This window comes from Eulemur rufifrons, chromosome 1 (assembly GCF_041146395.1).
Source record: "Eulemur rufifrons isolate Redbay chromosome 1, OSU_ERuf_1, whole genome shotgun sequence".
Taxonomy (NCBI): Eukaryota; Metazoa; Chordata; class Mammalia; order Primates; family Lemuridae; genus Eulemur; species Eulemur rufifrons.
Window position 1 is genome coordinate 84,328,075 of NC_090983.1, and position 22,037 is coordinate 84,350,111.

The following is a 22,037-nucleotide window of genomic DNA, read 5'->3' on the forward strand; positions in this document are numbered from 1 at the left end:
AAAGATGAAAATTTCCACAGAAGATTAAAAGCTGAAGCTGAAAATAAGCAGGTCATAATACATCAATTCTATAAAAATGTGTATTTATTTGCTGATCCCTAAAGACCCTAGAACTGTAGACCACAGTAAAAGGGGAGAAGAGAGGAACTGGGATGGAAAGATCACCAAGGTTTGAAAGCATAATCTGAAGGTTTCTACCTAAATTCTGTTTCTCCCAATTCAGAGGCATAAGTATAGTCATATTTTATCCAGAAACAGAAAGTATGTAAGTTGTCATTTTCCAAAAGTGAAGTTAGGGAAAGAAAAAAATTTAACTATTACTTTTTAAGATAATTCTATCCCTGTAAATGTGTCCCTTTAACTTCTATTGTGGAAGCAAAATGCTAAGGACTCTGTAAAGATTATCACATGAGGTGCATTACCTGAGGCTACGGTCATAGATGCCTCTGGAACTCTGAGAAATCATGTCTCGAAAAAGGTACCCAGCATGAAAAGCTTTACAGAATAAAACAGATGCTATTGCCATAGCAAGAAAACTTGCATGTTGCCTTCCTAACCAAAGGCAGGGTAGCCATGTGTGCTCACACTTGGCGAGCCCAAGGAAACACGCCCCCTTTCCCACCTCTGCAGGAGGCACTACATGTGTTCTCTAATGTGGCTGGGACAGGCCACAAATTCTTCCAGAGTGGAAGCATTGTTGTCCACTCCTGACCTTCAGTCAATCGACTTAAGTAAATCTGAGCGTTCCCCAGTCTCTCTATGCTGTCACTGTCCCAAACTCTGAAACAAATGGACGCTGCTGAGGCTGTGCCTGCCCACTGGAGAGCTTTTCCTCCTTTGTCTCCTCCTCCTCCTCCTTCTTCAGAAAAATTAAAATTTGGCAATAAAACAGTGGATCCTTGATGTTTAAAATGGATATGTCTGTAGAAATTCCCACATCCACAAATTCACATACAAAAAAAAATCCTTTGAGAAAACACACACACAAAAAGAATGCTATCCATTCATTACTAACAGGCTCACTCCAGCACATCAGACCCTTGGCTTGTAGCACTCATTTGTGCTGCACATCTTAGGTACATTTTCTCATTTAACTTTCACAACAACTCTTTGGAGACAGATGTTATTATTATTACTACCCTTTTTAACTATCCCAACAAGCTAAAAGTAGAACTTAGGGGTGGTTTGCAAATGGTTGACAGAACAAATATTGAATCTGTTAATGCTGAGTGTCTGTTGTATCAAGAAGACTACTAGGAGAGCTGGAGATAGTTTTCCTTCCAACCAGCAGCACCATCTGCCTCAGAACCGGCTGCCTACCTTCCTTGGCCATCCGTGTGGCAGCTGCTGGTCTGCTCTGGGCACAGTACACCTCCCGGGTCTGGATGCCACCGCCACACATGGGTTCTGTCACATGCCAGTGGGGGTCGTGCTGCTCGAGGAGGAGAGAGACTTGGCATTCTTTCCATTCAGACGTTCTCCAGGAATACCTGTGTGGTTTGATTTATTTAAAAGAAGAAGAAGAAGTAAGGAAAATATACAATTCTGCAAGAAACTTAAAGTCATCATGACCTCAAGTGACAATCTCTCTTTCTAGGGCGGAATCTTTGCCTGTGAATAAAGAAATCTACTGGTTTTGAATTACTAAAATCCCTTTTACTTCCTAGAAAAACCCCCAGCAGCCCAGGATGGTACTAGATGGGACAGGATGACCAGATTCCAGGAAGGTAATATGGATAAACAGTGGGTGTGTCTGGCCTTGAAGCTGGAAGACAGTGAAGGATCAGAGGAAGGAGTTGGAAACCCAAGGAGTTTAATTCATGGCAGCTGAACATGTCATAGGGTTTCACTTCACAGACTTCCAGATGACTCTGTGTGAAAGTTGGCCTTGCTTAATAGGATATCTATAGTAGGATAGTATATACATGTGTGAAGTTGTAACAGAGATGTTACAGAGACAGAGATGACCTCCAACTTTTCAATCTTCTTGATATAGAAAACTTTCTGTCCATTTGACCCTTGCCATTTGGATAAAAGTGTACATGTTAAAAATGATTTAACACTGTGACACTATATTTAATTGATTAATACATTTTTACATAAGCATCCATGCTGTTATTTAACTGACTTAAGAATATATCTTCCTGATTTATACCTTAGTTAAGAAATACCTAATACACATAGATACACACACACACACACACACACACATATAAATAAGGGGGGGAAACACAATGGAGTTTGTATGTATGTTACAGAAAACAAAACAACTATCACACCACTACATTCATACCTGCAAGATTATTTCAGACATAATTTCCTTTTGTGCATGATTACAGCATTCCTTAAGCTCACAGCATTAATATAACCCTACAGCATTCACATAAATACCAAGAGACTCATTAACTTCTGGAACAACAAATAAGAACACTCTCATATCTGCTGTCCCCATTTCATATTTAAAGAAAAAAAATCTCTCAGCATTGTGATTGTTTAAAAGAAAAAAAACAGCAATAAAAATAATCGTATGTCACCAAGACCCTAGCTTTATTAAAACCAGAGTAAAACTGAAATCAAGTAATAGACACCAAAATAAGAAAGCAAATCTCTAAGAAACCTAATAGTGACGAAATCCCTCACAATGAACGTCATCATTTTTAAAAGCTCGCAAGCCAAGAATCAGCCGAGAATCATTAGTCTCATGAAAAGCCCATTGTAGAAAAAGGATTTGGACAATCCTTTGGGGTTTGTCCTAACACGATTTTTCTCTCTCAGCCTCACTACTTAATTTTCACATGGCTTTTTTTTCCAGGCTTAAAAATTAGTCCGTGGGCCAGGCAAGAGTTTGGAGTTCAGAGTTCAGGTGCCGCTCATGCCAGGGGAATGTAGACAACAGAACAGTTCTAATTCCTGAATATGAGAGATGGTGAGAAGTTCAATTCTCCCCAGAGACAGAGTTCTTTTCCAGAGCTGAGGCTCTGAAACCCTTTCTTCTCACACCACTCTATTCTCCGCAGTCATTTAAGAAGAAGGCTTGGCCCTCTGGTTTCTGAGTCTCAGGGCCCAAGTTGCCCTGTATTCCATGGCAAAATATCATGAAGTAGAGGCAAACTAGGGTGGATGGTTACCAAGTACTCCTTTCAAACCCTCTTCTTCCCAGGGCTCCCTAAGAGTAGAGCTCTCCTGCTATTAAGGAGGGGGGTCAGATAGAACAGCCGACTCAGAGACTCCTACTATAGTTACAAAATAAGACAGGCAAGAGGGGGTGGTGTGGCATAGGCGACAGGATGCCTTACAGTCAAGCAGACCCGGTCTGAAGCTGAGCCTCACCTCTTTGTAGTCATGAGACTTTGGCCCAGGTCAGTTTTCCCACCTGTGCAATTGAGATAATAATACCAAACACCAAAGCTACCATATAACAAATGTTCAGCAAATTTCAATTCCCCTTCTGCTTATGTCCTTCTACATGTGCCCTTTGTCCACTGCAGACAAAGGACACTCACAACATTTCATCAATGAGGATTTTGTTGACTTCATCAAAAGTCCCAATATTAGAGACCCAAGGTTGCCATGCTCTAGGTTCCAGCAACTAAAGTTCAGCAAAGAGCATAAAAGACACATAAGGTTTAGAATTACGGCATATCGCAGTAATTTGTTTGCTTGTTTGAAAAGAATGGGCCATGCTGTATAAATTGCTTTTGCAATTAATTTATCATGATGCTGTAAGAATTAGCAATGGAGGAATTATGGAAGTCATTATGGGGAAAAATGAAAAGAAGTGTTTAATGATCATAGTTTTATATAAAGTAACAAAAACCCTGTTGGTAGCTCTTAACCAAAAATACCCAACTTTCATTCACCGGCAAATGACAAATTGTTTAAAGAAATAGAAGACATTCATCACTATTGCTATTGTTTACCACCTCGGAGAAAATATCAACCCAGCAAGAGACAGAGGAAAAAAGCACACCAATAAAGGACTTCTATATTCCTTTTTAAAAATATGGGTCTTTTCATAGTCTTTGCTCATCCTTTTTTTTTCTTTATTTTTTTCAAAAGCCCTATCTATGTTTAGTCACAAATCACCCGGAAGCCATGAAATTTGAACATCCTGAGCTGCACCAACCTGAGAAAGTGTCTGTAGGATCTGACAGAATAACAAATCAAAGGAGGCTGCTAAGCTAAACGCTGCTCCCTTTCTCCTTTAGAAGTTGTTACAGTGATAGTCCTCCAGCCTCCGGAAAACTTGGCTTCCCAATGCCTGGGATGCTCGCTTTAATGACTAAGCCCACGTCAAAGACTAGGCCTTTTCAACTCCTGGTCGCCCAACTCTGATTCCTTTCAACACAACCTCATTTTGTCCTCTGCTTACGAGGGGAATAGGGAGAGTCTCAAAGGCCAGAGTCATACCCCTCATGGGGCAGCAGCACTTCAAAACTGGCTGTGGAAATGCCTCCAGTGGCTGTCCGTGGAATGGGATAAGAAGAAATAAGTCAATTCTCACAGCCCTTTACCAAGGTGAGTGTGTAGAATCAATTTGCTTTTTCAAAGGCCTGGCCCAACAGAATAAACAAGCCATTAATTTAGCTGAGCCAGTAGGGTATCATGGTAGATCTCCCAGGTAGCAAAACTATCAGCCAACATGTTCTGTCGGTTCACTCTATTCCAGGAACTGCACTAATGAATTGAGGTGCATTGCTTCATGTAATCCTCCAACAACCCTATAAAGAAAATATAATTGCTTCTTTTACAGATGGAAGAATTGGCATAAAAAGCAAGTAACTCTCCCAAGGTCATATAAGTGGAAGAATATGATATAAAGCCAGGTGTATCAGATTCCAAAGCATATTTTTCTTAATAAAATGACACTCTGGTAGATTAAAACCATGAATGGCAAATGCACCTGAAGCTTGATCAGGTAGTATAAAATGCAATTTCAGTAAACAATAGGTAGCTACCTGTCCAGCCATTACAAGGACAAGTATATGTTGGTCTTGGTCTGAGGAAATGTGCTCTAGACTAAAAAACAATCCTCTCTCGGTGACAATGATATTGTCAGTGACAACTGACCAATAATATTTCACACTACCAAAATAACTTTTTTTTCCATCTCAAACACAAATGCAGTTGAGAATATTTTCATATTAGAGCACTGTGGTCACACAGGGTCAAATCTTGGCACTTTCAGGGGATATAGTCATGGGTCACTTAAGGAAGTGGATATGTTCTGAGAAATGTGTTATTAAGCAATTTCATCATTTACAAACATCATAGAGTGCACAGTACTTACACAAACCTAGTTGGATAGCCTATTACATACCTAGACTAGGTGAAATAACCTATTGTTCCTAGGCTACAAACCTGTATAGCATGTTATTGTATTGAATACTGCAGGAAATTGTAACACAATGGTAAGTATTTGTGTATCTAAACATGTCTAAATATAAAAAAGGTACAGTGTTGGATCTTAAAGCATTTTCAGTAAAAAAAGGTACAGTAAAAATACAATATTATAGCTTATGGGACCATTGTTTCTGGGGTCCAACATTGACAGAAACCTTGTTATACAGTACATGACTGTAATTGCAAGTTTAAGGAGAAACAAAAGATAAGTAATCTCTAATTGTGAGAATTCAAATTCCACTAAAAGGTGCTGAAGACAACTTTTTGAAGAGGAATGTCTTTTCAAGACCTAAAAATCGAATTCCTCACATTGTTCCCTAGTGGCTCTAAGTGTTAGACACACCTGCCCTCCATCCATGTAAAAACAACTCTGATGTCCCTGCTACTAGTGACAGAGTCACTTCCAGCCACTCTGAAGCACCAAACCTCTAAAAAGGGGAGTGCTAGTAACTCAAATACCGAATCCACAGGGAGAAAAACTCCAACAAGGACGTTTCAGTTAAGATAAAGATATGTACGAAAGACCGAAGCCAGAAAGGAGCTAAAAAGTAGACTCCCCTAGCAAAAGATACAGGCCTGCTCAAATGGTACATGGACAACTTCCACATCCACGGGTTCACTCATCCTTGCCATCAGCAAGTAACTCTTGAGCTGCAACAATGTGCCCAGGATGAATTCAAACAATCAATATGCATAGCAGTGAGTGAGACAATGCCCCTGACCTTGGGAGAATACCTTCTGGTGGGACAGACAGACATAAATGCATCAATACATGACATGACATCATAGACGTGGATGAGGAGAGCTATTTCAGTGCCGTGGTGAGAGAAGTCCTCAGAGTCCTGCAGGAAATGAGGGACTGCGCACTAGAATAGGCAGACAAGAAGTGGGAGTGTTTTCAGCAGACAAAAGAGTGGCACTTTCGAAGGTCCCAGAAAGGTACAGTGCTCAGCACTTTCTAGGAACAGCACAGAAGCCAGTGTGGTTGGGGCAGGTGGCCCCAGGGGGTGGGGGGAGGCGGAGATAGGAAATGGTAGTAGTCAAGAGCCAGGATATTGGGGAGCCTTGCAGCCCAAAGTATGGACTATGAGTGTTATTCCAAATGTGCTGACGAATCATTCAAAAGTTGTGGGAAGAGCAGTAACATGATGATGCAATTTAAGTTTCTAAAGGATCACCCTGGCTACTGAGGGAAGATAGGGGAGGTGAAAGGAGTGAGACAAGTTTGGGGGCCTTTGCCAGTGTAGAAGAGATGACGGTGGCTTCAATGGCAGCAGTCACAGCGAATGTGGTGGGGAGTGATCAGATTCCGGATATATTTTGAAGTTGGAGACAACTTTCCAATGGATTAGACATGGGATATGAAAGAAACAAAGGAGTGATAAATGATTCCATATTTTCTTTTGACCCATGTATGAGAAGCACAATTTCTTGGCACTGAATTCTTAGGTGAGATAGCCCAGGAAAGGGGACAAAATCCCAGACATCAGAGTAACCATGTGTTACTACTGTAACTGTGAAATTCAGTTTTTCTTCATTTATCTCCTAGAATCTATTTTTAGAACTTTGCTCCCCAAGCCTGTGAGTCATTGCCCAATTTCTTTATATTTTCTCTAAAATTTAAATCCACTTTTAGGAAATGGTCATTAAATTTATTCACATAAGGTAGAAAGAGTTAAGATTTAGTATCAAAATTATGTTGGCTTGGTAAAATGTGTTGGGGAGAATTCCATCCTTCTTGATATTGGAGAATAGTTTATGTAGGATGGGCACCAGTTCTTTGTAGGTATGGTAAAATTCAGATGTGAACCCATCTGGTCCAGGGCTTTTCTTTTTGGGAAGGTTTTTTATTGCTGTTTCGATTTCAGATCTAGATATTGGTCTATTCAGGAATTCTATTTCTTCCTGGTTGAGCCTGGGAAGACTGTTTCTAAAAATTTGTCCATTTCCTCCACATTTTCCAATTTGTGTACATAAAGATTATTGTAGAATTCATAGATCATATCATGTATCTCTGTGGCATCGGTCGTGATTTCTCTTATCATGTTCCTGATGCCAATAACAGTCAAACGGAGAACCAAATTAAGGACTTAATACTCTTCAAAATAGCAACAAAGAAAATAAAATACCTAGGAATATATTTAACTAAGGAGGTAAAGGACCTCTATAGGGAGAACTACGAAACACTGAGGAAGGAAATCGCAGAGCATGTAAATAGGTGGAAAAACATACAATGCTCGTGGATCGGAAGAATCAACATTGTTAAAATGTCTGTACTGCCCAAAGTTATCTACAGATCCAATGCAATCCCTATTAAATTACCAACATCATTTTTCACAGATATAGAAAAAATAATTTTACGCTTTGTATGGAACCAGAGAAGACCCTGTTTAGCAAAAGCAATTTTAAGCAACAAAAACAAAATGGGAGGTATTAATTTGCCAGACTTCAAACTATACTACAAGGCTGTGATTATTAAAACTGCTTGGTATTGGCACAAGTGCAGGGACACAGACCAGTGGAAGAGAGCATAAAATCCAAATATAAAACCATCCTCATATAGCCATCTAATCTTTGACAAAGCAGACAAAAACATACTCTGGGGAAAAGATTCCTTCTTCAATAAATGGTGCTGGGAAAACTGGATAGCCCCATGTAGAAGACTAAAACAAGACCCACAGCTTTCACCTCTCACAAAAATCAAATCACGGTGGGTAACAGACTTAAACCTTAGGTGGGAAACTATTAGAATTCTAGAAGAAAATGTAGGAAAGACTCTTACAGACATTGGCCTAGGCAAAGAATTTATGAAGAAGACCCCTAAGGCAATTACAGCAACAACAAAAATAAATAAATGGGACCTGATCAAATTAAAAAGCTTCTGCACAGCCAAAGAAACAGTCATGAGAGTAAACAGACAACCTACAGAATGGGAAAAAATTTTCACATACTACACATCAGATAAAGGACTGATAACAAGAATCTATTTAGAACTCAGGAAAATCAGTAAGAAAAAATCAAACAACCCTCTCAAAAAGTGGGCAAAGGACATGAATAAAATTTTTTCAAAAGAAGATATAAAAATGCCCAACAAACATATGAAAAAATGTTCAACATCTTGGCTGGGCGTGGTGGCTCACGCCTGTAATCCTAGCACTCTGGGAGGCCGAGGTGGGCGGATCGTTTGAGCTCAGGAGTTCGAGACCAGCCTGAGCAAGAGTGAGACCCCATCTCTACTAAAAATAGAAAGAAATTATATGAACAGCTAAAAATATATATAGAAAAAATTAGCCGGGCATGGTGGTGCATGCCTGTAGTCACAGCTACTCGGGAGGCTGAGACAGGAGGATCCCTTGAGCTCAGGAGTTTGAGGTTGCTGTGAGCTAGGCCGACGCCACAGCACTCACTCTAGCCTGGGCAACAGAGTGAGACTCTGTCTCAAAAAAAAAAAAAAAAAAAAAAAAAAAAATGTTCAACATCTCTAATCATCAGGGAAATGCAAATCAAAACCACAATGGGATATCACTTAACTCCAGTGAGAATGGCCTTTATCAAAAAGTCCCAAAACAATACATGTTGGCGTGGATGCAGGGAGACAGGAACACTCATACACTGCTGGTGGGACTATAAACTAGTGCAACCCCTGTGGAAAACAATATGGAGATACCTTAAAAAGATTCAAGTAGACCTACCATTTGATCCAGCAATCCCATTATTGGGCATCTACCCAGAAGAACAAAAGTCATTCTATAAAAAAGACACCTGCACCCGAATGTTTATAGCAGCACAATTCACAATTGCAAAGATGTGGAAACAACCCAAATGCCCATCAATTCATGAATGAATTAGCAAAATGTGGTATATTTATACCATGGAATATTACTCAGCTATAAGAAATAACGGTGATATGGCATCTCTTTTGTTCTCCTGGAGAGAGTTGGAACCCATTCTATTAAGTGAAGTATCCCAAGAATGGAAAAATAAGCACCACATGTACTCACCAGCAAACTGGTTTCCCTGATCATCACCGAAGTGCACATTTGGGATTAACACCAATTGGGTATCGGACAGAGGTGGGGGCTGGGGGGAAGGGATGGGTGTATACCTACATGATGAGTGCGATGCGCACTGTCTGGGAAATGGACACGCTTGAAGTTCTCACTGTGGGGGATGGGGAGGCATGGGCAATATATATAACCTGAACTTTTGTACCCCCATAATGAGCTGAAAAAAAAACAAGAGTTAAGATTTAATATGTTATCCTTCTCAGGAGGTATATGCAGCTTAAAAGAAGAAATTGAGATTAAATCAAAGAAAGCAATTTTCTAACTATGGAACTATATATTCTAATAAAATGAGACAGGAAACAAATTTTGGATTAGAAAAGCTTACTTTACGCCTTGGAATTAAATAACTCAGGTAGCCGGCTTCCCAAGAGTAATTTTGTCCAACCTAAGGAATCCCATAATTAAACTTGTCCCTAAATTGTGGGAAGAAAGGTGGACAAAAGAGGGAAGAATTCATCGCTGCAAAGCAATGAGTAGAGATATTCTAAATTAGCAAAGCCAAAATTAGAGGACTAGGCACATTTAGTGACTATTCTTAAAATAGAACCAGGACCATCACCGCTTTACAGCCACATCTATGCTTTGGCTTCTAAGCTTTGTCACTTTATAAGACTTAGACTTGCTTACAAAGTGTGGATTTCTTTTCTCTTTCTTCTAAAGGTTTAGATTTAAAGCAAAGCAACACAAAATAGAATTTTAAGCGATTTAATGATGACAGATTGAAAGAATAATTGGATTAGTTAATAGTTGTGTTTTGACTAAACACATATAGATTTGCAAACACTCTTGGAATTGAAACCCTAGTGCAAGGTATTTAAATTAAATGCATGTGTACATTAACAATCAGTGTACTGCAGCATGGCTAATTTATGGTAATGTCTGTTGTCCTTTTAAAGTTGTAAATGCATTTAGAAAAGAATTAAGTTGTCATTTTTCACTAAACAGATGACCAAAATAAAGGGAACTGATCAAGCTTCGTACATTTTATGCTCTAGTAATTTTTTATTGGTTCGAGTGGGACTATTGATTATGGAAAACTACGCTGAAGTGCAAAGCTCTTTGCTCTTCAGCAGATGGCTTTGCTAGCCAAACTCCACATATGTATTATTAATAGACTTCTATTGCTACACACAGCACTTAGCAGTACGTTAACTTTCTGCACTAACTGGGAGACAAATCTTCCATCCAGGAAGAATTAAAGTGGCACAATGGGGACTCATGAAACAATATGCACCAATAATTGACAGACCCAATATAAAGGTGTCATCAGTCTCCTTTTGAAACAATTTCCAGAATCTTTGAAACTGTTGCTTCTTTTCTAAAACAGTTTCTCCTGAGAGCTTGAGGTCATGACGATTCCTTTACTCCTAAATTAATGAAGAAAACCTGCTTAATTAAAAAAAAATTAAAGATATGTTAATTTATTTGAAAACCATTTCTTGAGTTCCTACTATGTGTAGTGCATTAGGGGCTGTGATAGAAAATCAGTGAGAGAAGATTTAGAAGACAGGACAGGTGACATGACTGCCAAAAGGCAAACTTCCACAAATTCAGACTGGGATCCTACTGCTCACTCTTTTAGGAGCAACTCTTATAACCAATGACAACAGAGACTTTTTATCTGGAAAACCAGATACAATATCAGCAGGAGAGACTATTTAGGACCATGGCTAGCTCTGTGGGTCCATTCCTATCCTGGGTAGGATGTTCTTATTCGATCTCTTTGATGGTGCCAATTTCATCTTCTCTTTATGAAAAAAAAAAATGCCTTTGAGTCATCACACACATTAAGTGTAAGCATGGAATAAAGTACTCTGTGTATAATACAGTTCTGGAACTGCCCTACATCTGAGTGTGCATTCCTTCATCCATCCGATGTTTAGTGAGCATTTACTATAAGCCAGACATTTTGCTAGGTGCTACTCCCTCTAAGGTAGAGGAAAAGACAAAAAAAAATAGTCACATCCACATGTGTGACACTATGTGTGGGAACATTACCAACTCTTAAACACTCTTAGCATCGTAATAGTGTTCTGCACGCTCCAGTTTTGAAAGAGTATATTACACAAGATTCTTAAGATGAATAAACCAAATGAACACAGACTGAAAGTTTTCTGTTGTTTGAGTCACCTGGAGATTAACACAGTGGCAGGCCAAAGCAGGTGTTGGACAAACATCCCTTCACAACACATCACTCTGTTTCAACAGGCAAAGGAAGCAAGCAACCAAGCCAAGCTTTCATCCAACACCCTTTTCCTTAGCACTCTCCCTGGCTTCAATGTTCATCTAAAAACTCCATCAACTAATTCCGAGAATTTTCTCAAGGAAAAAGAATTATATCTAGAAAATCTAAAATGGGGCTCAGTGCCTCAAAACTATGTTAGGGAGAATCAAGCTGTTGTCAGGGGTCTGTTGTATAAGCAAATCAAAGTGGATGCAGGTTGCTCAGCATGAGCTCACAGACTTCTTGCGAAAGGTGTCTAGTCTACCCATGATAAGGATAAATTCACACACACCAGAAACAAGCAGGGATGGATTAAAAGAGCCCCATCTATTCAGTGCCAGACCAGAGTATTGAAACGATACTTTACAAATTGGCTTTTCTGTGTAGTAACATCACACAGACTATATAATACTATCAGGCGTGCAGCTTCTGCCTTGAGAGTTTCTTAAGAATTTTACTCTGCAATGGTCACTGCCAACATTTAATAGTGCTGTCTTATATTCGATTTCAAACTGTAAACGATCATTTAAGAGACAGAACAGCCATTTTCACATGAAAACTGTTGCCTCCCAGTGGGGTGGTAGAAGTTGCTGGCAGGTCATCTGACATGTCACTTCTAAGAAAGATGTCTGCAGTTCATGTTTTTTAATATTCCTGTGTGTTACAGTGTTCCCCGCCAGAATGGGGCCCTCTGCTAAAGCACAAAGGATCTTGAGTCATAGCCATTCCAGAAGCAGGTCGTGTCTCAGCTCCCTGACATGAAGCATTTACAATATCACAGCCCCTGTGTCCTTTGTCTTTCTTCATTCTTCTAGTAAACAGGCCAGTCTCATCCTTTACAGTGTTAGAATGCTTTTTACCTTCCCTTTCGTTGAGAAGTAGGGTCTAATATTTTAGATGTTAAGACACAGGAAAGTACCCAAGAAACAAGGAGTCTTATATAGGGAACTCATATCTCTTCTTGATGCCCAGTGATGGGGGATGACCACACCAAGGGCAAAGGTGGCAAGTGACAAGCAGATTCATCCTGTCTCTCCCATGTCCATCCCACACCCCATAATATCCACTGTGAGTGTTTAGTGTTATGTTGGAGTCAGGGGTGGGCACAAAAATACAAGTAGAGTGAAAGAAGGGGTTTCTTGGGGTCTATACATGTCTTAATCAAAAACTACACCTCTGAAACAAACTTAAGGCTACAAAATGTGAACTCCCAGGTAGTTCTAAAATTTCCCACGTTAGCTTAACACAGACTGGTCCCTATCTGCTTTCAAGTTAAGTCAGTTGCCCCAAGGCACCTTCCAAAGTGTTATGATCCCAGGCAGTATTTCTAGCATGGGTTCCTCTTGGTAACAATTCCCTTCATGGAATCATACCTTAGAGACAGTGGTGCTCTGCTGGTGAGAAAAGTTGCCCACAAAGCTATGCAACTAAACAGTATTATTATAGTATACAAGGACTAGAACACTCTATCTATACTCTGTTCTTGAAATATGTTTCCCCTAATTCCCTGAAAAGTTAATTTACCTACTTCCTTTAAACACCCCACCCCTCCAAGGAGGTTTCTCTAATGATCCTGTTTCATTCTGTAACCGGTGCTAACACTCCAACACAGCATTCCAGAGGCCTCCCCCTTAACCTTGCTTTAATGTATTATTTTTTTTCCATAGCTCATGCACCAAGTGTATAAGTTACTTTACTTATGTTATTTATTTGGTGTATTTTCACTTAAATTTAGGTTTCATGGGGGAGAGAATTTGGTCTATTGTGTACTCTGAGGTATCTCTAATGCTTAACATAGTGCTTCACAGATAGTAAGAGCTCAGTGTATTAATATATTTGTTGAATGAACCAACACAGCTCCTATAGCAAAAATGGTGGAAGGGTAAAAGTCAAACAGTATTCTGAAAAGTTTAAAAAACAAAACACTAGGAAGGGTCACAGAAATGTATATTGTCCCTGCTGGGGAGAAATAAGGTGAATTAAATTGCTTGATGCGTATGACTTGCTCATGAGTTCTGCGAAAAGAGAAAGGGGCATTTTTGTTCCCTAATAGATTTTTGTTTCCATTTCCCTTGTTCACAATGAATTTTAATCACTGACATAACATTAGAAATGAAAGTTAGTACATAACCTTTATGCTTTCCTGTGGTAGAGGCCACAGCCCAGATTTCAGACAAATAAGAATGTCAGCTGATGTTAATTTAGTTGCTGTTATTTATTCATTCTCCTTCCCGCAACCAAGTGGAAGCATTTTAACACATCATTCTTTCTAGGAAACATTGGTTAGAATTTCAGTGAATTCTCCAAGACTCCTATTTCCTACAGAGTCATCATTTAATTTTTTTTTAAAAAAAATATCAAACTCAGCAACATTTTCAACAGTAGAAATAAAGGGTTAGGTTCATTGCCAATGAAGTTTGTCAGCCTCTATTTCCAGACATTAAGGTTCAATCGAGATCAATATAAAAACTCACCTTAGATACATCTTGAATTATTACTATGTCACATTATTTTGCCAGAAAAAAAAAGTGATGCATATGAATGCATGTATATTTGTATAGATACCTTCATCGTGGTGCATGTCTTCACTGCTCTTATCCTGAGAGTCAGTGTGATGGAATGGGAAGAATATTGAATTCAGAGCCATATGAATCTGTGCGTGAATCTGACAATACCAATTTACACACCTTTAACTCTCAAAAGTGAATGATAAACACTTATGTTACCCTTAATATTCGGGGTTTTTTTATGATTTCAAAATTTTATGGGAGTACAAATGTTTTTGGTTAATTGTATCAATTTTGTTATGCTTGAGTCAGGGTTATGAGTGTGTCCATCACCCAGATAGTGTTCATTGTACCCATTAGGTAGGTTGTCACCCATCCCTTGCTCCCCCCTCCCACTTGCTTGATTTTCACTGAGTTTTACTTCCCTCTCTGCACATGTATGCTCATCGGTTAGTTCCAATTTAATAGTGAGTACATGTGGTGTTTGTTTTTTCATTGTTCAGATACTTCACTTAGGATAATGGTCTGTGGTTCAATCCAAATTGTTGCAAAAGGCCTCAATTCATCCTTCTTCATGGTGGAGTAGTATTCCATGGTACACATATACCGTATTTTGTTAATCCACTCATGAACTGATGGGCACTTGGGTTGATTCCACATCTTTGCAACTATGAATTGTTTGCAATAAACATTTGTGTGTAAATGTCTTTTGGAAAAAAATGACTTCTTTTCCTTTGGGTAAATACCCAGTAGTGAGATTACTGGATCGAATGTTAGTTCTACTTTTAGTTCTTTGAGGAATCCCCATGCTGTTTTCCATAGAGGTTGTACTAATTTGAACTCCCACCAATGGTGCATAAGTGTTCCTTTCACTCTGCATGCATGCCAGCATCTATTGTTTTTGAACTTTTTAATAAAAGCCATTCTATGAGGGGTAAGGTGATATCTCTTTGTGTTTATCATTTGCATTCCCTGATAATTAGTGGCATTGAGCATTTTTTCATATGTTTATTGGCCATTAGTCTATCTTCTTTTGAAAAGCTTCTGTTCATGACTTTAGCTCACTTTTTAATGAAGTTGTTTGTTTTTTCCTTGCTGATTTGCTTGAGTTCTTTGCAGATTCTGGTTATTAACCCTTCATTGGATGTATAGCATGCAAATATTTACTCCCATTCTGTAGGTTCTCTATTCGTTCTGTTGATTGTTTCCTTGACTGTGCAGAAGCTTTTTAATTTAATCCAGTCCCATTTATTTATTTTTGTTGATGCTGTGATTGCCCTTGGGGTCTTCTACATAAATTATTTGCCTAGGCCTACATCTAGAAGAGTTTTTCCAGCATTTACTTCTAGAATTCTTATGGTCTCATGCCTTACATTTAAGTCTTTTATCCATCTTGACTAAATTTTTATGAGTGGTGAGAGATACGGATCCTGTTTCATTCTTCTGCATGTGGCTATGCAATTTTCCCAGCACCATTAATTAAATAGGGCTTCTTTGCCTGACATATATTATTGTCTGCTTTGTCAAAGATCAGTTAGCTGTATGTGGATGGTTCTATATCTGGATTCTCTGTTATGTTACATTGGTCTAAGTCTCTATTTTTGTGCCAATACCATGCTATTTTGGTTACCATACCCTTGTAGGATAGTTTGAAGTCTGGTAATGTGATGCCTCCAGATTTGTTCTTTTTGCTTAAGATTGCTTTGGTTATTCTGGCTCTTCTCTGATTCCAAATAAAGCACAGAACTATTTTTTCTATATCTGTGAAATATGATGGTATTTTGATAGATATTACATTGAATCTGTAAATCACTTTGGGTAGTATGAACATTATAACAATGTTGATTCTGTGATCCATAAGCATGATATATTTTTCCATTGTGTCACCTGCAATTTCCTTCTGCAATTTTTCCTCATTGTCTCTGGAGAGATCCTTCACCCTATTGATTAAGTATATAATCCTAAGTATTTTATTTTCTTTGTAGCTATTGTGAATGGTATTGAGTCTTTGATTTGACTCTCAGCTTGCCTGTTACTGGTGTATAGGGATGCTACTGATTTGTGTACATTGAGTTTGTAACCTGAGACTTTGTTGAATTTATCAATTCCAGGAGTTTTTTGGTAGAGTCTTTGGTTTGTTTGTTTTTTTTTATTTCAGCATATTATTGGGGTTTTTTAGATATATGAAAATATCATCAGCAAAAAGCAATAGTTTGACCTCTGTTTTCCAAATTTGGATATACTTTATTTCTTTCTCTTGCATGACTGCTCTGGCTAAGACTCCCAGAACAATGTTGAATAGAAGTGGTGACAGTGGACATTGTTGTCTTGTTCCAGTTCTTAGTGGGAGTGCTTTCAACTTTTCCCCATTCAGTATGATGTTGGCTGTGGATTTGCCATATATGGCATTTATAATCTTGAGATATTTTTTTTCTATGCCTATTGTGTTGAGGGTTTTTATCATGAAAGGGGCTGAATTTTGTCAAATGCTTTTTCTGCATCTGGTGAGATGATCATATGGTCTTTGTGTTTGCTTCTGTTTATGTGGTGAAACATATTTATTGATTTATGTTTGTTGAACCATTCTTGCATCCCTGGGATGAAGCTCACTTGTTCACAGTGGATTATTTTTTTGATATGCTGTTGAATTCAGTTTATTAGTATTTTGTTGAGGATTTTTGCATCGCTATTCATAATCATCCAAGCAAAAAATACATAAAGAAACACTGGACTTAAACAGGACTCTAGAACAAATGGGCCTAACAGACTTACAGATTTACCCCAAAACTACTGAATATACATTATTCTCATCAGCACATGGAACATTCTCTAATATTGCTCATATTTTAGGCCACAAAACATGTCTCAACAAATTAAAAAAAAATAGAAATCATATCATGTACCTTCTCAGACCACAGTGGAATAAAACTAGAAATCAACTCCAAGAGAAACACTCAATTCTACATACAGTCATGGAAATTAAACAACCTGCTTCTCAATGATTATTGGGTCAATGATGAAATTAAGATGGAAATCAAAAGATTCCTCAAACTGAATGACAAAGGGGACACAGGCTATTAAAATCTGTGGGATTCAGAAAAAGCAGTCCTAAGGGGAAAATTCATAGCCTTAAATGCCTACATCAAAAAGAGAGAAAGATGACAAATTAACAATCTAATGACACATCTCAAGGAACTAGAAAAAGAAAAGAAAACTGAACCCAAAGCCAGCAGAAGAAAAGAAATAACTAAGGTCAGAGCTAAATGAAATGGAAAACAAACAAACAAAAATACAAAAGTTCAATGCAACAAAAAATTGTTCTTTGAAAAGATAAAATTGATAGACATCTTTCTGGATTAACCAGGAATAGGAGAAAGGGAAACAAATAAGCTAAATCAGAAATGAAAAAGGAGATATTACAACTGTTAACACAGAAATACAAAATATCATGTGAATACTATGAAAATCTCTATGCACATTCTCAAAAAAAGTAGAGGAAGTGGACAAATTCCTGGACACATACAACCTCCAAGGTTCAATCAGGAAGAAATAGAACTTCTGAACAGACCAATATCTAGCAGTGAGTTTGAAGCAGTAATAAAAAATCTTCCAACAACAACAACAAAAAAAGCTCTGGACGAGATGGATTCACAGATGAATTTTACCAGACCTACAAAAAAGAGCTGGTACCCATATTGCAGAAATTATTCCATAACATTGAGAAAGAGGGAATCCTGTCCAACTCATTCTAGGAAGCCAGTATCACCTTGATAACAAAGCGAAAAAAGGGCACAACAAAAAAAGAAAAATAAAACTAAATACTTTTTATATTTAGTTAGCTAATTTATAACTCCATTATAATTATTGGCAATGGTAAATAATAAAAGGTAGGCATTGTTTAACAAACGTAGATTAGCTCAACTTTCTCAGCATTATCAGGAAGGTACCACCCTGACTTCCAAGAGTATTGTAATAGTTATTAACAAAGAAAACAGAAGGATGTCTAGATGTCTACAAATCAACAAACTGTTGAAAAAAATCAGGAAGTAATTACTATCTATTCCATGAAAAAAATGAAGGACAGAGGAACAAATGTCAACGTCATTTTGAAACCCAGATTCTAGTTCTGCCTGCCTACCATTGAGAACCCTTCTGAAGTATACTTCCATAGGAAAAAAAAGATTTCCAAATTATCCAGAAGAAATATTTCTACCCCATGGAATTACTTTGGTATGCTGGCCAAGGAAAGGAGGGATTCTCTTCCTGGAGGAAATAGCAAAAATCACGGTCATTGTTCTTGTAGTGTCTCCTGCATGCTAAGCACACTGGGCCTGGTATTTTACATGCCTGGTATCCAACCTTTCCACCTTGCAACATAGGCAGTATTACTAGACACATTCTCCTGAAAAGGGAAATATCTTAGAAGAGTTGTGTAGCTTGTTCAAGGTCACACAACTAGCAAGTGATGGAGACACAATTTTAGTCCAGTTATATCCAATGTCAAAAGGGACAGAGACCCCAGAGTTATGCCATTTCCAGGCCTCTGTTTGCTCCAAAATTAGTGTTTTGTACAACTGGGCACATATTTAACACAACAAGGAAGGATTCTGTGAGACTATGAGTTAATGCGTGAAGGATAATGAACTGTATCTCCATTCTCTGCCTTGGAGGTTAGGAATGATAAGAAGCTAAGGGGTCATTTTAGTAAAAAACGAATAATCAGTACGTAAGGAGTGTTTTCAATCAACACTGATTTCCGTCGTGGAGTTGGGGAGTGAGAGTGGCTAGGAATCTGACAACAGAAACCTGTCTTTCCAATACACACATCATGTCAGGTTTCAGGAAGAGCCGGGCTTCAGCCCATCAACACCTGCTGCATTTTTAACCCACGTACTCTTCACGCACAACATCAATTGATCAATTGATCATTAGATCAATTCATACAAGAAACTACTTTTTGCTTCATTTTGTTTATTTTTTTTTTTTTGCTGAGGAAATGATTCTGTATTCTTAGAGGCTCCAAGAAACTATAGAAAATGTCTATCTTAAATAGCTACAGATTTAACCAATATGGTTCAGGGCAGCTGTCCAGCATGCATTGCCACAGTTCATTGCTAACAGACTTCTGTCATTATCAGACTGGGCCCACTGTGAGCCAACGACCTAAAGGAAAATACACTGGAGGCTTTTACCTGGGGCCATAGAGCCAGGCAAAATATAGCCAATATCAAGATGTTAAAATACAGCTATTAATGGATGATAACCCATTTCCCAATATTCTCTGGCTCCCTGGGGAGTCTGGAATAGAAACAATGCCACAGAGTGGCAGAGAGATGTGAAGACAGAGCTGGGTTAGAATCAGGGTACTATCGCTTAGTGCCTATATACCTTCAGGAAGTATTTATACTCTCTGAGCATTTATGGCTTCATTTGCAAAATTTAAATGCTATGAGTGGCTTCTTAGGTTGCTGTAAGAATTAAGTGTGTTGTGTCAGGTAATAATAACTAATGGTTACTGAGCATTTACTATGTGCCAAGCACTGGAAGAAGTTAGCACTGCTAGGAAACTAAGAACTAAGACACTAGAATTAAGTAATTTGATGGAATTCATAAACTCAGAAAGTCACAGAAACAGGACTTGAACCCAGGGAGTTAGCACCAAAGCCCATGATCTTAACCCACTATTCTATACTGCTAACTATGGAACTTCTACACCGAGTGAAAATTTGATAAATACTAGTCACTTCTACTAATAATATTCCTATCACCAGATCAAATGAAGTTGTATATTAAAATACACCAAAGAATGCATAATACCTGGGACATTGCTGCAGAAATTCTCCTTCAACAATGCAGGCCTCTTTCTCAAGAAGTTCGGGGCACCCCTTTCCACCTCCAATAGCCATGTGCTTCACATTCCGGCTCCTGCTCCTAAATCCTGGCATGAGATTCCCTGAACGACACGTCTTGGAGCAGGGGCTCCAGGAGGACCACTCGGAGGTTTCGCAGTCTTTTGGCATGATGCAGGACTGAACAGTCAATGGGAAGGAGTCTTGTGTGCAAAGGCTGAAGGAACGGAAGCAGAAAACAGGAGGCCATAGATGAACAAATGCAACCAACATATGAAGCACCTACTGTGAGGAAAAGAAAACTGAAATCTGATTTAAGCATTAGATTTGTAAAGACATTAGAGACATCATGATAAAATATTGAAGGACATAACATTTTAAGAATGTGCACTCTATTTCATCTAAAACAGTGAAGCTGTTTCACTTTAGCAAGGCACACACATAGGATGGGTCCACCTTCATCAGCATTATCGGAAGTAACGGAGGTCCTTCTAGGGCGCTATCACCGATGATACAGCCTACGACTACTTCTGTTGACTGTTTTCCAGGTGGCACAACTGTGTTGCACTTCACAGACACTATCTCACAACAAGCTTATGAGTTTACATTTTATTATCTCCACTTTGCAGGTAAGAAAACTTAAGCTCTGGAAGGCTAAATCATTTATCTAGTGTCAAACAAAGGTAAATGTAAGCTTTAGAATATTAACCTAGCCATTCTTGTAAAAACTGGCCTATAAAAAAAGGTGATGTTATGTTTCCCCACATTGTTAGGCTCTGAGCATCAATTTCCTCATCTGCAAAATATGTGTGCAATCAAGTACTCACAGTCTAATTGGCAGATAGGGAAATAAATAAAAAGATAAGATAATGTGATGAACTAAACAAGATCATTTACAATGATGAGGGAAAACACTGATGAGGCAGTGATGAATCACCTGGGAGAGCAGGTGGGTGCTCAGAGAAAAGGACATCTGAGCTGAATTTTTAAAAAATTAATGGGAGCTTCTCAGGCACAGAGGGAACACTATCCTAAGTGAAGAGAGTAACATATCCAAATCCTTGAAATAACACCTCGTGGGGATGGCAACCAGTGGTATGGTAGAACTGGCTGTACTGGCTCACAAGAGCCAACGGTCACATTTTCAGGAATTTGCAAGCCACTTGACTTCATGTAAGCTTAAAATTGGCCAAGGTGGGGGTATTTACACTACAGAAATAGACAAACATTCCAGATCAAGCCCTCTCACCCTGACCCCTAAGAACTACTTGGTAAACATTTAATAAGCACACCCCTGGGGAAAAGGTGTAAGCCAATTTGTTTGGTTGAAGCAGAAAGTGCGAGGAGGAATGTGGATAGATATGAGGCGCATGGGTTCTTCAAAAATAGGTCTAGAAAGGCTTCACATCATGGGTTAAGGAACTTGGTTTCAATCGGGTATTAAACAATTTCAAGCAGTGGAGGTCAGTTAGACTCACACAGGAAGACAATATTTCACATATGAACTGACATTTTTCTCTTTCATCACTTCTTTGTTATTAGCCCTTCCTTAATTCAGTCAAAGGCACCCATTACTTTGGGAGGAAAAGGATGATATTCAATAGGAATGTAAACTAAAGAAAGGGTCAATGTTCAAATACTGACTTAGGCTTTGCTAATGGTTCCTCTGTATGTGGTCAAAAGAGAGAGAAGTCTTCAATCATCTCCAGGTTTCTAACTTGGAAAAATGTGTATTAATAGATAGGGGAGCTACCACTCATAGAAGACAGTGTGCAGTGGAAAATAAAACATTCTCATATTTGGCCATATTGATGATTCAATTATAATGAGATTTCCATATTTATATCCTTCACTGCGAATTAATGTAGTATTCATAGAGAAAAGGGTAAATTAAAATAAGACAAACCTTTGGTCCAATATTTTATTTTTTAAAAAAAATCTATTTAGATCATGTTGATCCCTTCAAAATGAAAAGGGCAGTATATCA

The 22,037-nt window shown here is 38.5% G+C and overlaps 1 protein-coding gene across 1 annotated transcript in view; it reads right to left on the bottom strand.

Moving 5' to 3' along the window:
* THSD7B (thrombospondin type 1 domain containing 7B) overlaps positions 1–22,037 on the bottom strand; it is an 841,191-nt gene that overhangs the window by 527,524 nt on the left and 291,630 nt on the right. The window contains exons 4-5 of the mRNA XM_069473127.1: positions 20,019–20,267; positions 1,321–1,490 (exon numbers count right to left, since the gene is read on the bottom strand). Coding sequence (XP_069329228.1) covers positions 1,321–1,490; positions 20,019–20,267 — 419 coding nt within the window. The remainder of the gene's footprint in view (positions 1–1,320; positions 1,491–20,018; positions 20,268–22,037) is intronic.